Source organism: Ovis canadensis, chromosome 3, assembly GCF_042477335.2.
Source record: "Ovis canadensis isolate MfBH-ARS-UI-01 breed Bighorn chromosome 3, ARS-UI_OviCan_v2, whole genome shotgun sequence".
Taxonomy (NCBI): Eukaryota; Metazoa; Chordata; class Mammalia; order Artiodactyla; family Bovidae; genus Ovis; species Ovis canadensis.
In genome coordinates this window covers 52023043-52044960 of record NC_091247.1, presented here as the reverse complement: position 1 = coordinate 52044960, position 21918 = coordinate 52023043, and the positions used below count along the sequence as shown (strand labels likewise).

Genomic DNA, 21918 nt, shown 5'->3' with positions numbered 1-21918 from the left:
ATATATATATAAACTTAGGTCTATAAATATGTGTGTGCATGAGTACACAAATATTAAAAATCCATATTTTAAAAGTCAAACTAGTTCAGATACAATAGTTAAAGTATTTAAAATACTACTATCAGAAAAGTATTTTAAAGTACTTTTAAAATGTATTTTAAAAGAGTTAATATACAAAAGTTTGTTATAAACTCATATATGTAACATCGTACTAATTTCAAAGCAGCTATTCCAATACTTTTGAGATAGGTTTAGATTTGCACAAGTTTCCTGAAGCACCCCATCTGATATTCTAAAGGTGTCTAAGATTCATTTGTCCTCCTCATACAAAATTGATAACCATGCTTTACTTATACCCTACAAGTCCTAACCAGCAACATTTAAAGCATGTATTAGGTGCTTCTCGTAAAAAAAAAAAAAAAAAAAAGAATCCATAAAACTGCTGGGCAGACCTCCAGATTCTACATTCAATATCCAGATTCTAGCAATAAACCTATCATTGTCCCCAAAGGATTAATTTGTGTATTAAAAGGTTACACGTGTCGGTCAACTGTTATCACTTGAGTTTCAATCGTGCAGTTTAGTATTTGAATATTAACTGCCTTGCTCTGACTCTCTCATTTCTATTAATGCCCTGCCTCTGACTTCTCTTTGAGTTTCCTGAGGGCAAAGACCCCAGCATCCGCCTCCGTGTAGAAACTAAATGCATACCTTTTGATTGACTGTTCACACATCTCTCCACTCACCCTATTGACACAGTTTGAGAGAAGTTAACAGAACTGACAAACATTTTCTGAGGGCACAATTCGGAAGAAAAACCAGCCCCTTCAAAGCAAATTCGCAAAGGAAGCTGTTATTTTGACTCTGGGGGTGCTTCACCCACATAATGCACTTAATGGTGTGTGACTTGGGTGTAAGAGTCATTACATTTGCTTCTGCTAACGTAGCTATCGATGAAGCAAAGTCGTTTCCTAAATATTCTTAAAATGCTCTTGGCTTTTAAAAATTCATAGTTGACCTTTCTGAAACTGGAATTTAAAAAAAGGTTATCTATAAACAGTAGATCACAAACTGTGAAATTTGCAAGTTAATCAAATTAAAATTCAACACATGAGTTTTAATTAGGTCTTATCAATGTAACTCAGCAGTTTGAAATGTTAACACATTAAAGCCCTTCTAGCTAGGGGGAAAAAAAAAACAACAACAACTTAGAGGCTGGCTACATTCAAGTCAAGTTGAATACAAAATACATAATGTGCAATTGTTCATTCCCTCAAACTAAGGAAACATAAGAAAAATGGTTTTGATGAGGCGGGGGGAAGAGAACGAATCAGTTTTTCCTGTTTGTGTCATGTGGTCGCCTGGGGTGGTCTGAGATTTTCCTCTGCTTTCTGTGTAGCCAAGCACAGCTGTCCAGATTGTTGATCTGGGACCTCAATTCGGTGGCCTCAGAGACTTGAATTCACAACATTTCTTACCCCGCTGCCTCAGGCTCCTAGTCTTTCCTCTGAACATCCAACCATTTTCTTCTGTGTGATTGTTCTAAACTTTATTAAGGGAAGAAAGTGAAAGTGTTAGTCACTCAGTCGTGTCCGACTCTTTGCGATCCCGTGGACTGTAGCCCGCCAGTCTCCTCTGTGGAATTCTCCAGGCAAATATACAGGAGTGGGTTACCATTTCCTTCTCCAGAGGATCTTCCCAACCCAGGGACTGAACTCGGGTCTTTGATTGAATCCAGACTCTATCATCTGAGCCACCAGTAAAGCCCAAACTTTATTAAATAAAAGTGTGTATCACTGACACAAGCCAGCAACCTCTCAGTCCAGAATTTTTTCATCAATTTAAATCTCAAGGAGCTTTTTTCTAGTCTCAAAAGAATTCTTTTCCCAATCCCAAGATGAAAAATGACTTTTAAAGTCTTTGGACATCTGAACTGAAAAGTATTAGTATCTTAAACACACAGCAATAGTCTACCATGAAAGGTTTAAGTATATGCATGTTTATAAATAATGATTTAAAAGGTTAAAACTTAATGTGCCCATTTCTCTTTACTTGGTTTTAAAGCAAGATAATAAACATAAGTAATTAAGGAGTGGGTGACTTTTACCTGTCTCAGGCTGTGAAGTGAATTGGAAAATTAAGGTTCTTGTCTCATTAATTCAAGTGAAAACTTTCAGGATGGTCTAAATTATCCAGCTCTTTCAGATTAAATTATTGGCCAGCCTTCTAATGAATGGCTATGTTATGCTACAAGCATCATCATTTTCTTCATAAACTTAACATCATGTAATAACTCTTGGATAACTCTTGGGATACTTTTCATCATGCTTTCTCCTAATAATATTATGAAGTAGGATAATACATGTATATATATAAAGAGAGAGTGGGAGAGAGAGGTCACACACAAGGAAATGAGGCATAGAGAGGTTAAGAAAGTTACCCCAAAGCCGTACAGCTTGCCCTAATCCATTTTTAAAATAAGGTTTGTGTGACTTCAAATAATATGTTTTATCATGAAGGTTAAATGCCCAAGAGTTGTTGATTAATTTTAACTATGTCAGCTTTTAAAGAAAGAAGTTTATAAGATATCATGTTTAGGATCAAAGGTCCTGATAATTTCTATACTTCATCAGATCAGGGTATGATTGTTCTCCACTCAAATCCCCCCCCTCCCCTGTGTGTGTGTTTCTCTCTCATAAAACATTGTAGACAAACAGCAGACGGGAACACATAAAGGGAATAAAGCTTCACTCTAATTTCAGAATTTGAGAGCAACATTGGAATGGGTGCTAAAGTCTTTTTTTTTCCCACCTTAACCTCCTCTTGGATTTAATTTGCCATTTTCAGAGAATTTCCCTGAATGAGAACACAAAGTAACCAGAGGAGAGCTGGCTGATGGAAAGAGCAACTGCCTCTGTCAGGGACAACTTTTGCCTCCTCCACACTTTTGAACAAGTTAACACACTTCTGTGGTCAAAAGTTCGACCATCTGTCATCTCAGCAATTCAATGCACCCTCTTATTTCCAACTTATGGCCGTAATTCTATGTCTCTGATTTGTCATCATATAATTATAGGCTTAAATAGGCTGACTCAATAACTAATGCTGTCTGCTGCAAGTTACTCATACAAACCTCATGATGGTTCACAAAGACAAATCAGCAAGTGCTGAATTACAGGGGTAGTTTGTTCTTACTATCCTGGCCCATGTTCATCATTCATGCTGAAAAATCTTTTAAATAAGACCATTGTCTTCTCACTTACTGGGTGAAGAAATAATAGATGATGAAGATAGATGTCATCTGACTTTTGTTTCCACTCACTGTAGCTGACTTAAACTTGAACATAAGATGCATGAAGTGGAAGTATAATGGGACTGCATTTTTCCTTGTAAAAAGTGAGGCTGTACCAATACTAAGTTGCAGTTAGTCAATCAAATTGACTTTGACCTGATTAATGTTTAGGTGAGTTACTCAAACTTGCCCTTTGTCACTGACATAAAAATGCTTGTTTTACTTCATTTTGAAGATGAATTGATCTGACTGATGAATTAGTGTAGTGTTACACCAGTACAGGCTTAAAAGACTCTCGCTTAATCAACTTCCCTATTTTCAATATTTTAAGGGGAGTAACTAAAGTCTACAAAGAATCTTTTAAAGTAGGGAGCCTCATACTCTGTTGTGTACTTTTCTGCTCTTACCAGCCTGTGATAAGAGATTTCTCTTCCAAAAGATAACAATTTTCAGTCATCCCCTTATTGAGCACTCAATGTGTGCCAGATATTATGCTCATTATTTTATAAATGTTAAGTGATCAAAACCTCAAAGGAATCTTATCAAACAAGCCTGTTATTTACTATAGATGATATAAAAAAAAAGCTCAGAGAAATTAGGCAGCATGTACCAAAGCATAGTCTTCACCCTACTCATTACAATTCAGAGCTAAGTCTGTCTAAAATCAAATCCAGAACATCTCCAATGTTCTAACTTTTACTCACACTTCCCCCAACGATGTCCATTTCTATCTTCTAGATCATTTAATTGTTGGATGTGACTATCAGGAGAAATGGGATTTTAAAAGCAAAGACTTTCTTGACTCAACATAAAGCTTAGTCTTCTCTGAATTATCTTTATTTAAACCTTTGATTGGCTATTTTCTACTCTTTTTCAGAATTCTTATGCCAGTTTGAACTTTCTGGAGTTTCTAGATCCCTATTCTAAATTGCCATCTCTATCTCATGCTTCCTATTCATTATCTTTTAATAAGGAAAACTTGACAAAAGAGAATTAGAATATCCATTAGGATATCTCAGTTATACTATAATTACATTATTTTAGCTCTATAGAAGCTATGCCTTTAAAGGGTGGAGAATCTCACCCTCTTTTGCAATCCCCAGGAATTTTATCTGCTACTCCCTGCCTTGATTACTGGTAGCTTATCTTCAAGAAGCTCCAGCTAATAAGACTGGTCAGATTCCAGAATTTTCTTTGGAACACTTTTATTGGTGGACTGTCTCACAGAGTGTTCAAGAGAGTTCAACTGTCAGCCACAGTGGTGATCTTTTTATGGTTCTTGCTCCACAGTTTTTAACTGTTATATTTCTTGTATGTCTCTGTAATTTCTTTTTCAGTCACATGGATCTGGGGCTGCTGCCTTGGGCCTAGGTAGGTATCGGGGGAAAACTTCTTTCTCGACTCTGATGTCCCTGAACCAACTGCAAAATATGTGGTCTTGTTTCTCAGATACCCTAGGCCAGAGTATGGAGCAATAACAACCCCACTGGTAACAAAGTAGTACTCTCATTCTCCATTTGTGGTTGTCACCTATGTGGTTAACAAGCTTGGAGACTTTAAGAACTATGAAGTCTGGGAAAAGGTAAGATCTGAGCATTCTCTTATGCCTCTTATGCCCTGGTCAATGAACCATCTAATTATGACCTCTAAGCCCCACCAAATCCACAATACACACAAGTTTTGCTGTGATGTAGCTGCTATGATTTCAGTGATGGAAACAGAAGGGAGTAAGAAGGAATCAGAATCAGTGGTGGTGATTTCCACTGTGTAAAATATGAACTGCTAGAAATGAAACAACCCCAGATGACAGCCTGGATTTCTAGGCCATGAATCTCTAGGGTTTCAGGTACCTGGAAATCAGAAATTCCTTCAAACCAGTTTGGTGAACACAACCACTGTGCTCCAAACCAAAGTCCTGAATGTCCACTCACCCGTGCACTCTGTCCTGCAATGAGCTGGTCATCCTCAGTCTGAACACTTGTCCGGCTACGCACATCGTAATCTTCCTGCTCAAAGTCTGAATCATCTTCTAATTCTTCTGGGGTCTAAAAATACAGAGGAAAAGAGAAAAATCAGCATACAGATCTCCTTCAACTTATAATGGGATTAAATTCCAACAAACCCACTGTAAGTTAAAAATATCTTAAGTCAAAAATGCATTCAATGCACTAACCTACTGAATATCATAGCTTAGTCTGTGTGCACATGTATGTTCAGTCACGGCTAACTCTTTGTGATCCCATAGACTATAGCACATGAGGCTCCTCTGTCCATGGGATTTCCCAGGCAAGAATATAGGAGTGGGTTGCCATTTCCTTCTCTAGGGCATCTTCCCAACCCAGGGATCGAACCTGCATCAGGGGCATCTCCTGAATTGGCAGGTGGATTATTTATCAAGAGCACTACCTGGGAAGCCATAGCTTAGCCTCAGTTCAGTTCAGTTCAGTTGCTCACTCATGTCTGACTCTTTGCAACCCCACGGACTGCAGTAAGCCAGGCTTCCCTGTCCATCACCAACTCCTGGAGCTTGCTCAAACTCATGTCCATCGAGTTGGTGATGCCATCCAACCATCTCATCCTCTGTCATCCCATTCTCCTCCCACCTTCAATTTTTCCCAGAATCAGGGTCTTTCCAATGAGTCAGTGCTTCCTATCAGGTGGCCAAAGAATTAGAGTTTCAGCTTCAGCATTAGTCCTTCCAATGAATATTCAGGACTGATTTCCTTTAGGATTGACAGGTTGGATCTCCTTGCTGGCCAAGGGACTCTCAAGAGTCTTCTCCAACACCACAGTTCAAAAGTATCAATCCGTTGGTGCTCAGCTTTCTTCATGGTCCAACTCTCACATCCATACATGACTACTGGAAAAACCATAGCTTTGACTAGACAGACTTTTGTGGGCAAAGGAATGTCTCTGCTTTTTAATATGCTGTCTAGGTTGGTCATAGCTTTTCTTCCAAGGAGAAACTTTTAATTTTATGGCTGCAGTCACCATCTGCAGTGATTTTGGAGCCCAAAAAAAGAAACTCTATCTTTGTCTCCATTATTTCCCCATCTATTTGCCATGAAGTGATGGGACCAGATGCTATGATCCTAGTTTTCTGAATGTTGAGTTTTAAGTCAACTTTTTCAGTCTCTTCTTTCACTTTCATCAAAAGGCTCTTTAGTTCTTCTTCGCTTTCTGCCATAAGGGAGGTGTCATCTGCATATCTGAGGTTATTGATATTTCTCCTGGCAATCTTGATTCCAGCTTGTGCTTCATCCAGCCTGGCATTTCGCACAATGTACTCTGCATATAAGTTAAATAAGCAAAGTGACAATATACAGCCTTGACATACTCCTTTCCCAATTTGGAACCAGTCTGTTGTCCCATGTCCAGTTCTAACTGTTGCTTCTTGACCTGCTTACAGATTTCTTAGGAGGCAGGTGAAATGGTTTGGTATTCCTATCTCTTGAAGAATTTTCCACAGTTTGTTGTGATCCACACAGTCAAAGACTTTAGTGTAATCAATGAAGCAGAAGTAGATATTTTCCTGGAATTCTTTTGCTTTTTCTATGATCCAACGGATGTTGGCAATTTCCTAACCTACCTTAAAAGTGCTCAGAACACTTACAATAGCCTATTAGTTGGGCAAAATTGTCTAAGACAAAGCCTTCTTTATAATTAAGTATTGACTATCTCATGTCATTTACTGAATACTCTATTAAAAGTGAAAAAACAGAATAGTTTTCTGGGTACAAGATGGTGCAAGTGGATCTGCTGTTTGCCCTTATTATTGTGTGGCTAACTGGGAGCTGCGGCCTCTGTGTTCACACACTAATGGAAAACATGCTTCAGGTACCTTTCATTTGCCTATCATTGTTTTCTAAGTGCTTTACATACACAAACTCATACACTTTTCTTGATAGTCTTATGACATACACACTATTCTCTCCATTTACATACACGAAAACTGAGGCATGAAAAGATACACCTTGTTCAGAGTCTTCTAAAGCATGCAGTTTGACACATGTACTCAAAAATCCTGTGCTCTGTTAATTTTAAGAGGATAAACTCAGGAGGTGGCAAGGATGGTGCAGGGAGGAAAGACAATGCCTTCATGTGAGATTATCTGCATAATTGTCTTTAGTCTGAATGCTGATTGTTACCCACAACTTGGCACACAGTAACACCATCTCTCAGGGCTGTGTCTTTCAGAAGGAAGGAGCAGATCATAAGCAGTACAACAATGCAGGTGCCCACTGCCCATCTAAAAGGGCACATTTTAATTTTGCTGGTTTCTTTGGCTATCTCAGTGTAATTAATCACGTGTGGTTATTGATGAAGTCTTGAGATTGATCAGACAGGCATAAAATGGGGTCTTTGGTGCCAATATCACATTCTGCCTAGTAATTTTCCAGGCTGTGGCATATCCCTCTTGTTTTCCTTCTCTCTTACCACCAACTTTATTAATATTCACTCACTCATCTACAGATGTTCAATTTTTTCCCTAGGAATATTAAAAGAAAGAGGTTTTGTTCCCAGTCTTTATTAACTCAAGCAGGGGGGGAGTGGGCAAACCAGTTCACATATTGTGGAATTTTCATTGTGGACAGAGACAAGCATCTCTGTTCATTTCTCACTTCTCTGGAGTGTGCCGAGGAACAATTACAGCAAGTTGGTAAATTCTGCTGACAGATGAGCTGACAAGATTGCACACACTTCTCATCATTAGATTTTGAAAAGGAGAGTGAAAAATAAAATGCAAAAACCTCACTCAACAGAAAAAAGGAGAAAATGACAGTGCCTATAGTACTGTGTCCAAACATTTCAGTGATCTGTGTGTTCAGTAGATGAGTCAATGGCAAGCACAACCTGGCAGCATAAGGCTCATAATGAGGAGTTTGTATTCAAGTGGTTATGGCTCAGGAACTAAAATAAAGTTTCAAAATGAAAAAAAGAATACTGTACAACCAGGGGATCTGAACATTTGAGGCCTAACTCTGCCACTGATATGTGTTTTTCACAAGCCACTTATAGTTTTCCTGCTTTTCTGTCTCCTCACTCATAAAATAGCTAGTAACTGCTACTTGTCCTGCCTGCTTCACAGAATTCTAGCATCAAATATATACAAAAAAGCTTGGTAAACAATACAAATAAAGTAATAAGTGACAGTGATCATTATTATGATTAGTAATAAAACATATACCTAATAACAACAACTACAATCGCCATCATCACAGGGATCAATTTTCACTACCCTCTATGGGTCAGGTGGGCTTTCCAGCTGGCTCTGTGGTAAAGAATATACCTGCCAATATAGGAGACATATGTCAATCCCTGCGTTGGGAAGATTCCCTAGAGAAGGAAATGGCAACCCACTCCAGTATTCTTACCTGGAAATAATTCTTGCCTGGAAATTTTGTCTAGAAATAATAGACAGAGGAACCTGATAGGCTACAGCCCATAGGGTCACAAAAGAGTTGGATACTACTTAGCAACTGAACAACAACATGGGTCAGCCATTCAACTAAAGGATGTAATCCTTACAATGACCTAATGAAATGAACTTAATCCCAATTTAATAGAGGCATAAACAGGTTCCGAGTAGTTAGGTAAATTTTCCAAGCACCACACCTGGCTAGTCAAGGGTTCCATAGCTTTTAACCTTTACAAGTACCATCAAGCAAATGGATGAGATTAAAATATTTTCTTGTGCCTAATCCATGTAGCAAACCCATTCAAACCACCCATATAAATAGTTCTGTGCATGTGGAGTTTTCTGAGTGCATGTAAACATGTCTCCTATTCATGCTGTCATTTTTAAAATAGTATTACATTTTGGTTGGTCAAGGATCCCCATAAATTAAAGGAGACATGGAAAAGCAGGGAGGGTCTGAAAATGGGCCAGGAGATTTGTATCATTAGATGATATCCTAGGGTAAAAGGAATAGAAAAAATATGCAACTCGTTGGACCAGAGACTGGCGACCTAACGTCAACCCTCAGTTCTGTCCTTATGTGCTCCCAGGGGAGGCTTTTTTTATGACGCGAGAGAATTACTTTGGTCTAGTCTTGCTTCCATGATGCTACTAGCAATGTATCTGGCCTATAAAATATCTCCCTTGTAAGAGTCTATCAGCTTAACGTGTGCCTTATACAGAGGTTCAAGAATATCGTGACTTGTACATAATCACACCACATAGTATCTGCAGAGTAGGATCAATCTGTCTGCATCAGCTTCCCAATCAAATTCTCAATCTTCTCTACAACAGCTTCAGTAAAGAAGCAAAATGAGAAAAGTTTGAAAAATTTACAGTCATCTCACCAGGACATGTGAAAAATGTGACTTGTATGTGTGTGTGTGTGTGCCCACGCATATGTGCTCAGTCATGTCTGACTCTGTATGGACTGTAGCCCCACCAGGATCCTCTGTCCATGGGATTCCCCAAGCAAGAATACTGGAGTGGTTGCCAATCCCTCCTCCAGGGGATCTTCCCACCCAGGGATCAAATCTGCATATCTTGTATCTCCTGGATTGGCAGGTGGATTCTTTACTACTGTGGCACCTGGGAAGCCCCCCAAACGTAGTAAGGACTATTTAAAGGATTGGCTCAGATGCAAATTAATTTCACTGGGAGCAGAAAGATGAAACTGTAAGTTGGCAACCACAACAGGAGACTTTGAGTGATGCATGAAGAAGGATTTCTCAACAGATCTCTAATCATTGCAATGGCCTGAAAACTAGAAAGTTGAATTTAAAATTTCCTGACCCAATATAGAACAAAATCTCCCTCTTCAGGACTGATCAGCCTCTGGCATCTCTAACCATTTTTACCCTGGAGGCCACCTAGCTTAGCTCCTTTTTTCTGCTCTTACCCCATACTTTGTATTTTCTCCAGTATAAGCAGGATACTCCATTTAAGATCTAACTCAGATCATGCTATTCTCCTGCTCAGAAAACTTCAATGGCTTCCATCATGCATTCAATATGGTTCTTAGGCCACATGCGTCATTCTCTCCGCCTCAAACACATTTCCCTGAGTACTTTTATGGCTTGTTAACCTCCTCCTTCTCTAAATCTCTTCTCAAATGTCACCCAGTGCACTTCTGCTGTAGCTCAGACGGTAAAGCATCTGTCTGCGATGCAGGGAACCAGGGTTTGATCACTAGTTCAGGAAAATCTCCTGGAGAAGGGAATGGCCACCCACTCCAGCCAGTATTCTTGCCTGGAGAATTCCATGAACAGAGGAGTATGGCAAGCTATATATAGCAGATGGGGTTGCAAAGAGTCAGACATGACTGAACAACTAACACACTCGATCACCCTTTATAAAACCCACCCCCATCCTATGCTTTATCCTCTCAATAGTTTGTTGGTTTTCTCTATGGCACATTAACTAATATATCTACTTGTTTATTCTCTGTCTCCCACCAAAAGAATATAAATTCTTGACTGGCCCTAACAATTTAGTGCCTGTTGCATATTGTATTACTTCTCAAACCTTGGAATATTATTGCACATCCATTGAGCTTGATTTTTATCACAGCAACAACCAGAAACACTGCACCACAAATACATGGTGTGATCAATATATGATCAAAAGGAATGCACCAACCTAATGTTTAAACTGTGAACTACCTTCAGCTAATATTTCTCATGGTATCTGAGAGATATGTATGTGTTTCCTTTGACATTTAAAATATCTTGCAATGCTCCAGGGCATCTTCATGCCCATTTTGGGAGATGTGAAGTTAAGCTGTAGAATCTTATCTGAAGCCTGTCTTAGGTCCTACTGTTTCTCCTTTCTGCTTTCAGAAGTTTTACATGCAACAAAATTAATGGGTTCCAATGACAAAAGTTCATTGTATAGACATTGTTATAGATTTTTTCATGGTCATTCTATGACAGGTAACTATTTTCCTTTTTGAATACAGCTATTCTGACACCAAGATATTTATCACCTTTTGTGCTACCCACCTACTTTACTTTCCAACATTAAATGTTTAACTCCTTGTGTATTAAATATGCCCTTGATCCTCCTTATTTGAAGATTCTTTATTTGAGAATTTGCCTACTCACCAAAGTTTCTCTGTAATCCCTAAATTAATATTTTTGTAGTAATTCACAGACGTGTGTGTACACGATATGGCAAAAACTTTTGATTCACCCGACATGCAAATTTCCAGCTGAGGTCAAACAGCACAATCTTCTGCTTTCTTATTTCAACTCTTATACTATAAACAAGTATCCTTTTTGCAGTCTGTTTAGTGCCACATTTTGCATTTTTGTCCTTTGTGTTATTTCTCTGCTTAAAATGGCTTCCAACTGTAGTGCTGAGGTGTTGTTTAGAATTCCAAAATGCAAGAAGGTTATGTTGCACCTTCCAGAGAAAATGTGTGATTGGCTATCCCTGGCGGCTCAGATGGTAAAAATCTGCCTATAATGCAGGGGGCCTGGGTTCAATCCCTAGGTCAGAAATATTCCCTAGAGAAGGACATGGCAACCCACTCTAGTATTCTTATTTGGAGAATCCCATGGACAGAGGAGCCTGGTGGGCTACAATCCATGGGGTTGCAAAGAGTCAGACATGACTAAGTGACTACACTGTCTTTCTTTCTTTTTCATTGTTTTGGCTATGAGTTCAATGTATATGTATCAACAATATAAATTAAATAAAATGTCTTTAAACAAAAACACACATTAAACAAGCTAATATATTGATCAGTCGATGAATATGTGACCAGAGACTCACAGGAACCTAACCTTGAATTTCCCCTAGGAGCACTGATTCCATATTCCTTAATTCAGAATTCACTGAAGGCAACTACTGCAAATAATGAAAATCAAATAAATTCTGGTGAGCCGTATTTGCCTGTTCATTTTTTAAACTACTATGTTAAGGTAATCAGAAAATTCCTATGTAGCTAATAGGTCACCAAGGACAAGCCTCAGTAAGAAGCAAACAAAAAAAGTAGTATGAAAGAGACGTAGGGTTGACCTGCTCCCAAAGAGAAGTAACAGCCTGAAAGATGAGGTTGAAATAACAGAAAGACAAGCTTTGTTTGCTTCAGAGGGTTGCCTTGAGCTGGCCTGAAGCACCTACATACTAACATCATCATTAAATATGTATTGATTGCTGAAAGACAAGGTGATGGGAAATCTGACCTTTCAAGGTCCTTTCTGCATATATTTTTTTGAAAAATTATTTTTTCTAAAGCATAATCAACACTTTGAGAGAGAAGGCATGGCCAGTTAGCTGGAAAAGAGCTCCACTTGTCTTACTGTCTCCTACCCGATTCAGTGCAATGATATTTTAAAGCAGACAACTATCACACATAGAAACCAAACCAAGAATTTAAGTATAAAATGAAGCCATTTTGGTGCTGAAAGGAGAAAGACTTTTAAAATAACAATTTGTACATACCATACATTTCTCCCTTCCTGTTTTAAGTGGTATGAAATCCATCCGATCAAATCATTTGAAATGTCAAGATGGAGGAATGACACTTTATGTAACAAAGATATGGCATTTTTACCTAAATTATGTTTTTTTACAGCTCATGAATGAATAAGTGAATGATGGCTATAAACTTGCTCAGCCTCCCAGATGAATAGTTGTCACAAAAATGTGAAGGCTAACAAAGCAGAAAAATGGCAAAAAAAGGGAATATGTCTTGAGAATTATAGTGGAATTTAGTGCCAAATGCTTTGAAAACATAACTCTCATGGTCTATTATTTCACAAGTTAGTATATAATGGGAGAAACACAGGTTTAAAAGCCTATTTTTCCTTTCTCCTCTAATTCTCACACTTTTCCCTCTGTCACCTTCCTATCTCCAGAGGTATCTGTTTCTCTTTTTCCCTAACACACATTGTATTTTTTTTTAATATTTACTTTTATTTATTTATTTATTTATAGGCTGTGCTGGGTCTTAATTGCAGCATGGGGAATCTAGTTCCCTAACCAGGGATTAAACTCTGGGTCTCCTGCATTGGGAGCCTAGAGTTTTCGCCATTGAACCACCAGGGAAGTCCATCACACATAGTATCAAGCACTGTACCAAACAATGCATCACTGTGAAAGGAAAAAAAATGCAACTTTTGCTTCCCAAAAGTTCAGCCTAAAGAAGGTTGTTGCTGTCACTTGGTGGCTAATTTGTGTCCAACTCGTGACACCATGGACTGTAGCCCACCAGACTCCTCTGTCCGTGGGATCTCCCAAGCAAAATACTGGAGTGGGTTGCCACTTTCCTTCTTCAGTGTCTAAGTCATGTCCAGCTCTTTTGTGACCCCATGGACTGCAGCTGAACAAGCTTCTCTGTCCATGGGATCTCTCAGACAAAAACACTGGAGTAGGTTGCCATTTCCTTCTCCAGGGGGTCTTCCCAACCCAGGGATCAAACCCATGTCTCCTGCCAATGCAGGTGGATTCTTTACTACCAGGGAAGAGCCACCAGGGAAGCTCCTAAAGAAAGTAATAGACCTCAAAAAAAAAATAGTGTAAAGACTATGATTTTTTACTATTTTTTTAAAGAGATTACGATCTTTACACTATTTTTTTGAGGTCTAGAATGATGCTAAAGCTGGAACTCCAATACTTTGGCCGCCTCATGTGAAGAGCTGACTTATTGGAAAAGACTCTGATGCTGGGAGGGATTGGGGGCAGGAGGAAAAGGGGATGACAGAGGATGAGACAGCTGGATGGCATCACTGACTTGATGGACGTGAGTTTGAGTGAACTCCAGAAGTTGGTGATGGACAGGGAGGCCTGGAGTGCTGCAATTCATGGGGTCGCAAAGAGTCGGACACGACTGAGCAACTGAACTGAACTGAAAGAATAGTATCAGGTTTTTTGAGGCAGAAAACTTAAGGAAAGAAGATTTGAGCCAGGTCTTGAAAGACAGTAAGATTTTGACAGATCTAAAGTAGGAAAGTTGGAAGAACAGGAAATACGTCTGACCGTCTTGTCCAAAATTGAATTCCACATTGTTATATACATTTAGTACTGTCTGATACACTTATACAATTCTCTGAAAACTTTGAATTAATTATGGAATTATTATGAAAAAGAGATGTATATAACATGGAAAATCAAATTGCTTAAAGATGAGAAGATAAGAATATGCTATGGTTGCTCCTCAGCAAAGAAGCTAGCCGAACGTTTCAGGACAATCATTAATGTCCATAAAGATGGAAGAGAGACTCTTTCTGGTGATGCTCTACTCTGCCTGCTCAGATCACCTTGGAAGCATCATGCTGTGTCTTGGGTACCACAGTCAAAGAGGATACACATAGGTTTAATGACTTCATGATTTCAAAGATACCCAAATTTGGAGAATTAATGCCATACATGAACTCTTTAAAGAACTAAGTATGCATTGTCCAGAGAGACCAACAATCACAGATACTTCTTGAAGTACTGAAGGATTGTACACAGAAAATAAGTTTATTTAAAATAAATTGATTGCTACTGTTTTGCTGTGTTTGAGGGGATGTTGGTTTAGATGCTCAGTGGTCACCCCGAGAGAAAGTTTTTCAAGATGCACTCAGCGATTAACTTATAGTGCATTGAGCAGCCCCAGAGACCACAATGAAGGTTGAGGATGGAGATATAGTCTAGGGCTGCCTCATCCAAAATGGTGGCCGCAGATACAAGGAGCTATTAAAAACTTTAAATGCTGCTGGTGCCACATGTTGAAATGCTACCTTTGGATATTGACTGAAGTAAATAAAATATGTTCTTAAAACTAATTACATCTGTTTTTTTTTCCTTATCAACATACCTACTAAAAATTGAAATTGTACATGTGGCTTATATATATTTCCATAGGATAGCAAGATGAGCACTGCAGACTCATCATCTCTACCTCAATCCTAATAGTCACAAACATATCCGTGTCATCAACCAAAGTTTATCTTATGAAAGATTTCTGTGGCTAAGAAAAGCATTTGAAACCTACTATACTTAACTGTCAATAAGGCAAGGACAAAAAATTCTCAACTTATGATGGAATATTACACAACTGTTAAATAGAATAAGGTAAGCTATTGTCTTCACAGAGATAGACAAAGGCACACTACGGGCAAACAAAGCAAGTTGTGAGTAAAGCTTAACTGAGTTTTGAAATCTGTTATATTATGTTTTCTCATGTGTGTCTAATCATCTAGGCAATAGTTTGGAAGACTCACAGCTACCCAAGATCAGAAGATTGGGGGATGGGAAGATAGTAAGAAAGGTGATAGGAGAGGTTTGCTGAAAGATTATTTAGCCTTATTTATATCTTAATGATCTGTTACAAGAAGAATGTAGCTATCTATCACTTTAATGCATTGTCATTATTATTATCATTATCATGATCACTAATACTACTAAGTGGGGTGATCTTCATTTTCTTTAATCACATGGCTTTCTGATTATAAGGGGAAATGGTGTTAGCAAAGGGGAATGGCAAGGGCACCCCTAAGTGGGTATCAAATTAAGGTAATAATGCGTGGAAGAAGCAGGCAGGACATCACCCTTCAGGACATTCAGTGCTGATCTAGACTTGTTGGGATCACTAATTCCTTTATAAGTAAAAAGTCCCCCTTGTCTGACCAAATGAGGAGCTAAACAGTTTACTATGTTAAACTAAATAATCAAGAAAAAATATACAAAGAGTAAATTCTTTGAGGACCCTACTGGACATTCCAAATCAGCTCCAAGCTACAGAGACCTCACATACCCTGATCATCAGCACAGCCTTTCTGATGTCCCGGACGCCGTCATACACCAGGCGAGAGGCATCGATGAATTCATTCTCCTCAAATGGCTGAGGGACGTTGGCACTCAGGGCTTCAATAGCAACCTCCACTTGTTCAGCAAAGCGTGGCATCACTGGTGTAAACAAAGTGAAAAGCAGTGGATTAGGCAGTCTTTCTTTCATGCTTCCTTGTCTCTGTTAGGGAAGGTGGCAGGCTCTGGGCATTCCAACATTCAAGTGGAGCCTGGTGTCCACCTGTCCAGTACCCCTACTGGACCCAATTTAGTGATCTTTGTGCCACTTACCTTCAGTAGGGGGAGGAAATCATTACTCCATGAAAGGTGATGGTCTGCAACAGAGCAAGTTTGTGAAACCTGCCCAAGTTAGTGTGGTATACTGTGTGTGAGTCCAGGTTTCATGTTATCCTAAGCTGAGTTTCAACTACGAACAAAGCTAGTGGAGGTGATGGAATTCCAGTTGAGCTATTTCAAATTCTGAAAGATGATGCTGTGAAAGTGCTGCACTCAATATGCCAGAAAATTTGGAAAACTCAGCAGTGGCCACAGGACTGGAAAAGGCCAGTTGTCATTCCAATCCCAAAGAAAGGCAATGCCAAAGAATGCTCAAACTACCACACAATTGCACTCATCTCACACGCTAGTAAATTAATGCTCAAAATTCTCCAAGCCAGGCTTCAGCAATATGTGAACCATGAACTTCCAGATGTTCAAGCTGGTTTTAGAAAACGCAGAGGAACCAGAGATCAAATTGCCAACATCTGCTGGATCATTGAAAAAGCAAGAGAGTTTCAGAAAAACATCTATTTCTGCTTTATTGACTATGCCAAAGCCTTTGACTGTGTGGATCACAATAAACTGTGGAAAAGTCTGACAGAGATGGGAATACCAGACCACCTGACCTGCCTCTTGAGAAACCTATATGCAGATCAGGAAGCAACAGTTAAAACTGGACATGGGACAACGGACTAGTTCCAAATAGGAAAAGGAGTATGTCAAGGCTGTATATTGTCACCCTGCTTATTTAACTTATATGCAGAGTACATCATGAGAAACACTGGGCTGCAAGAAGCACAAGCTGGAATCAAGATTGCCAGGAGAAATCTCAATCACCTCAGATATGCAGATGACACCACCCTTATGGCAGAAAGTGAAGAGAAGCTAAAAAGCCTCTTGATGAAAGTGAAAGAGGAGAGTGAAAAAGTTGGCTTAAAGCTCAACATTCAGAAAACGAAGATCATGGAATCTGGTCCCATCACTTCATGGGAAATAGATGGGGAAACAGTGGAAGCAGTGTCAGACTTTATTTTTTTTTGGGGGGGGTGGTACTTCAAAATCACTGCAGATGGTGATTGCAGCCATGAAATTAAAAGACACTTACTCCTTGGAAGGAAAGTTATGACCAACCTAGATAGCATATTGAAAATCAGAGACATTACTTTGCCAACAAAGATCCATCTAGTCAAGGCTATGGTTTTTCCAGTGGTCATGTATGGATGTGAGAGTTGGACTGTGAAGAAAGCTGAGTGCTGAAGAATTGATGCTTTTGAACTGTGGTGTTGGAGGAGACTCTTGAGAGTCTCTTGGACTGCAAGGAGATCCAACCAGTCCATTCTAAAGGAGATCAGCCCTTGGTATTCTTTGGAAGGAACGATGCTAAAGCTGAAACTCCAGTACTTTGGCCACCTCATGTGAAGAGTTGACTCATTGGAGAAGACTCTGGTGCTGGGAGGGATTGGGAGCAGGAGGAGAAGGGGACGACCGAGGATGAGATGGCTGGATGGCATCACCGACTCGATGGACGTGAGTTTGAGTGAACTCCGAGAGATGATGATGGACAGGGAGGCCTGGCATGCTGCAATTCATGGGGTCACAAAGAGTCGGACATGACTAAGCGACTGAACTGAACTGAACTGAAGCTGAGTTTCACTTCTGCTAACTCCTAGCTGTGAAACCTTGACCATGCTCTCTTGCTGCTGCTGCTTTTACTCACTATGTCTGACTCTTTGTGATTCCATGGACTGTAGCCCACCCGCCTCTTCTGTCTATGGGATTTCCCAGGCCATAATACTGAGCGGGTTGCCATTTCCTTCCTGACCCAGGGATTGAACACTCCTCTCCTGCCTGGCAGGTAGATTCTTTACCACTGAGACACCTAGAAAACGTACCATCTTTTCTTAAATCTTCTAAATCTGTTTCTTTGTCTATAAAATATAATAGTAAATCCTACCTTGGGGTTCAGTGAGGTAATGCATACAAATGCACAGGATGGCATCTGGCCTTAAAAAGCCTCAGTAAATATGCAACTAATATCAGACACTAAAGTCACAGCTGGTTGAGTAGAAGACTTAGTCTATATCACTGCATAGTAAAATATGAACAAAATGATCCAATCCATTCCACTTCTTTCTGGAATGCAGGTCTTGAGACTTTGAAGGTGGGGAAATGGCTATGAAGGAAGACTTGTGGAAAGACTGTCTGAGAAGAGAGAGAAATCCTAGAATATTCCAAAAGAAAGACTACAGAAAGAGACCAATGGACTCAGAAATAAATTCGGTTCTGTTCCATTTTACCAGGACTTTGTTGATATGCCAGAGGATACATATGAACATTTTAAAATGCAGGCACCTCTTTCCCTAAATGAGGACACCTGCATACAGACTGGAAGTTCGTAGAAAGTACACTCAGTGGCTACTTAAGAAATGCTGCTGATTCACTGATTCTTGAAAATTATAACTCAATTTTTTCAACTGTTATCTTGTAAAACTCAATTCACATGGCAAATGAAAGCCAGAAGCACAATTTATTTTATTTACAAGGACAATAAAGTAGAAACGCCATTCATCTCTTTCCATTTCTGGACTCTCATGCCTGGTTCATCATGATCCTTCTTTTCATTCTCAGTTCAGTTCAGTCACTCAGTGGTGTCCGACTCTTTGCAACCCTATGAACCACAGCACTCCAGGCCTCCCTGCCCATCACCAATTCCTGGAGTCCACCCAAACGCATGTCCATTGTGTCGGTGATGCCATCCAACCATTTTTATTCTCAGTGGATATTCTAACATCCATTTTAATCCCTAGCATGAGAAACTCTGCTAAATTACTTTACTCTCAAGGGTCAGAGTAGCTAAAATAAAACACTTCTTAAAAATTGTATTTCTACTAGAAAAGTCAAATATTATTTTTAAAAGAAGAGTGTTAGAAGAAAACATAGTAACCACTCTTTCAATGGAAATTACCAAAACCAAAGCATTGCAAAAGGTAAATTTCCTCTGTGAGTAAATTACTATCATTGGTTCTCTATACTATTTGAATTTTTCACTTGGGCCTTTGAACTGCTTTTATATGAAAGGAACTGAGAGATATTGACCTGAATTGCTGCAAAATATGATTTAAATAAAAATATATTTCTAAAAACTACCACATTAAGCTAAAACCATTTCAGCTATCCATTTGTGTTGGGAATTAACTGTTTTACATGATTAACTAATCTAGATCATTGAGATTGACCTTCTTAAGCATGAAAACATTTTTGCATGTATCCATTATTTTCATATGACTGTCTTCCTTAAAGTTGAAAATTCCTTTCTTTTCTTAAACCAAATTTTAAATAATATTAATCTAATTTGATATCAAAGCTGCCATCACGGCCATCAACAATTTTACAGATGTGTATGATAGCATCAGTAGCATTTATATGCACAAATCTTTGTCCTTTTTTTAAAAACTGATCAATGATTGGTATTCCCACATCTTGACCCTGTATGCAAGACAGCAAAAGAGACACAGATGTGTAGAGCGGACATTTGGACTCAGAGGGAGAGGGAGAGGGTGGGATGATTTGAGAGAACGGCATTGAAACATGTATACTATCATGTAAGAAATGAATCACCAGTCTATGTCCGATGCAGGATACAGGATGCTTGGGGCTGGTGCACGGAGATGACCCAGAGAGATGTTATGGGGAGGGAGGTGGGAGGGAGGTTCATGTTTGGGAACGCATGTACACCCATGGTGGATTCATGTCAATGTATGGCAAAACCAATACAGTACTGTAAAGTAAAATAAAGTAAAAATAAAAACTAAAAAAAAAAATACTCTTACAAATCAACAAGAAAAAAAAATTTAAAATAGATAAAAGATTAGAAAAGGCACTTCACAGAAAGGAAATCCCATATTATTGATAAACACCTAAGATGCTTGACTTCACTGATAATTGGAAAAATTATTATGTAAACAATGAGATATTTCATACTTGTTGGTGGATGGGAAAACAAGCTAAGGCTTACAATATAATTCTTACTGAACATGTGAAAAAAGGGTACTCTTCTACGTAGATGGAGAAAAAATTGGCATATGCTTTGTCAAAATCTAGTAAAATGAAACTTTCTAGTCCCACCAGTAAATTAGAACATTAGCTAGGGCATGGCCAAATACTGACTTCTGGGATGATACTGATTAGGAGACTGTTTACATTGGGAGCACAGGAATTTCCTGTGTTTCTACAGTTACAGCTGTCTTTTGTTAGGTTTAATATTCCAAGAGTTAATAATAACAAGAGTTTTATTAAACCTGCAAATAATAAGTGATTTACAGGATCAGATATTACCAAATCTTAATATTTGTTATACCTTGGGGTACAAGTTGGGTGTAAGTTTTATGAGTCTCTGTTCATTTGGTATATTTGAATTTCTCAAATTTCAAATATTTAAAAAGAGACCAATATATTACCCAGAAAGCTGTATCTCTCCTTATAGAATAAGGCTCTGAAAAAAATTAAGTTCTAGTTCATGGCCCAGAACATAGTAGAAATTGATTTGATCCACAGTACTAAGTGAGGAAATCCCTCAGAAACTGTGACTGATCACATGTTTAATATTCCACCTTAAAACCTGCCAGCTGGAAAGCTGAGTCTAGCAGTCTCCATCCCCTTTGCTCTCTGGAGGAAAACCTTTGATTAAAGTCTAAAAGGAAGAGTGGCATTGTATTGCTTTGTTTTGTCTGTTCAAGGTCATCTTGAGGAGAGCTGGGGAGGAGAAAAATGCAGGAGGTCACAGGCTCTGTCTCCACATGCCTCTAGCCCTGATTCTTTCAAATGAGAGAGAATAAAGCTAAACTCTGTGTGTACTCAGTCACTTCAGTCGTGTCCAACTCTTTGCGACCCCATGGACTGTAGCCCACCAGGCTTCTCTGTCCATGGGATTCTGAATACCGGAGTGGATTGCCATGCTCTTCTCTAGGGAATCTTCCCAGTCCAGGGATTCTCTAGGGAATCTTCCAATTTGTGTCTCTTATGTCCTATGAATTGCAGGCAGATTCTTTACTGCTGAGCCACCAGGGAAACCCCAAGCTAAACTCTAATGGACCATTTTCATAAGGGACACTTTGGGGCCCAAAACATCACCTGTACTGCTTGGGAACCCCAGGTTTGGAGAAGGGTATTCTGTTTGTTCCAGCATGGAGTACAGAATCCCACTTGTTAGATTTAGGAGTTAGAGTTTTTGTAGGAACAACAATGTGGAGGTGGCATTGTCAGAAGAAGCAGAAACAAGAGACTGCAACAGAAAATACCATCCATTTTCCAAGGAGGAAAAAAAAACGGTGGAGGAACAGACGTGAAAGCTTTACTTTTCCAAAGAGGTGCTCAAAGGGAAATTTAGCATTAATATTCCAATGACTTATTACACTGCTCAAGCTGGTAAAACCTAGAACTTGAACCTATTCCATTTGATATTTATATAACAGACAAGACATCTATTTCTCTTACTACAATCAGCATTTTTCAGGTCTGACCCTTAAGAAAATTTTCCTCCATGCTCTGTTGCTAAGTGTACTCAGTACTTAATTATTTAGGGCTTGGTCAACTGCTACCACACTTTAACCAA

At 39.0% G+C, this 21918-nt stretch overlaps 1 protein-coding gene across 1 annotated transcript in view; it reads right to left on the bottom strand.

Annotated features, from left to right (window-relative positions):
- CTNNA2 (catenin alpha 2) overlaps positions 1 to 21918 on the bottom strand; it is a 1386686-nt gene that overhangs the window by 60628 nt on the left and 1304140 nt on the right. Inside the window, exons 13-14 of the mRNA XM_069583081.1 lie at positions 15997 to 16148; positions 5224 to 5337 (exon numbers count right to left, since the gene is read on the bottom strand). Of these exons, the coding sequence (XP_069439182.1) occupies positions 5224 to 5337; positions 15997 to 16148 (266 nt within the window). The remainder of the gene's footprint in view (positions 1 to 5223; positions 5338 to 15996; positions 16149 to 21918) is intronic.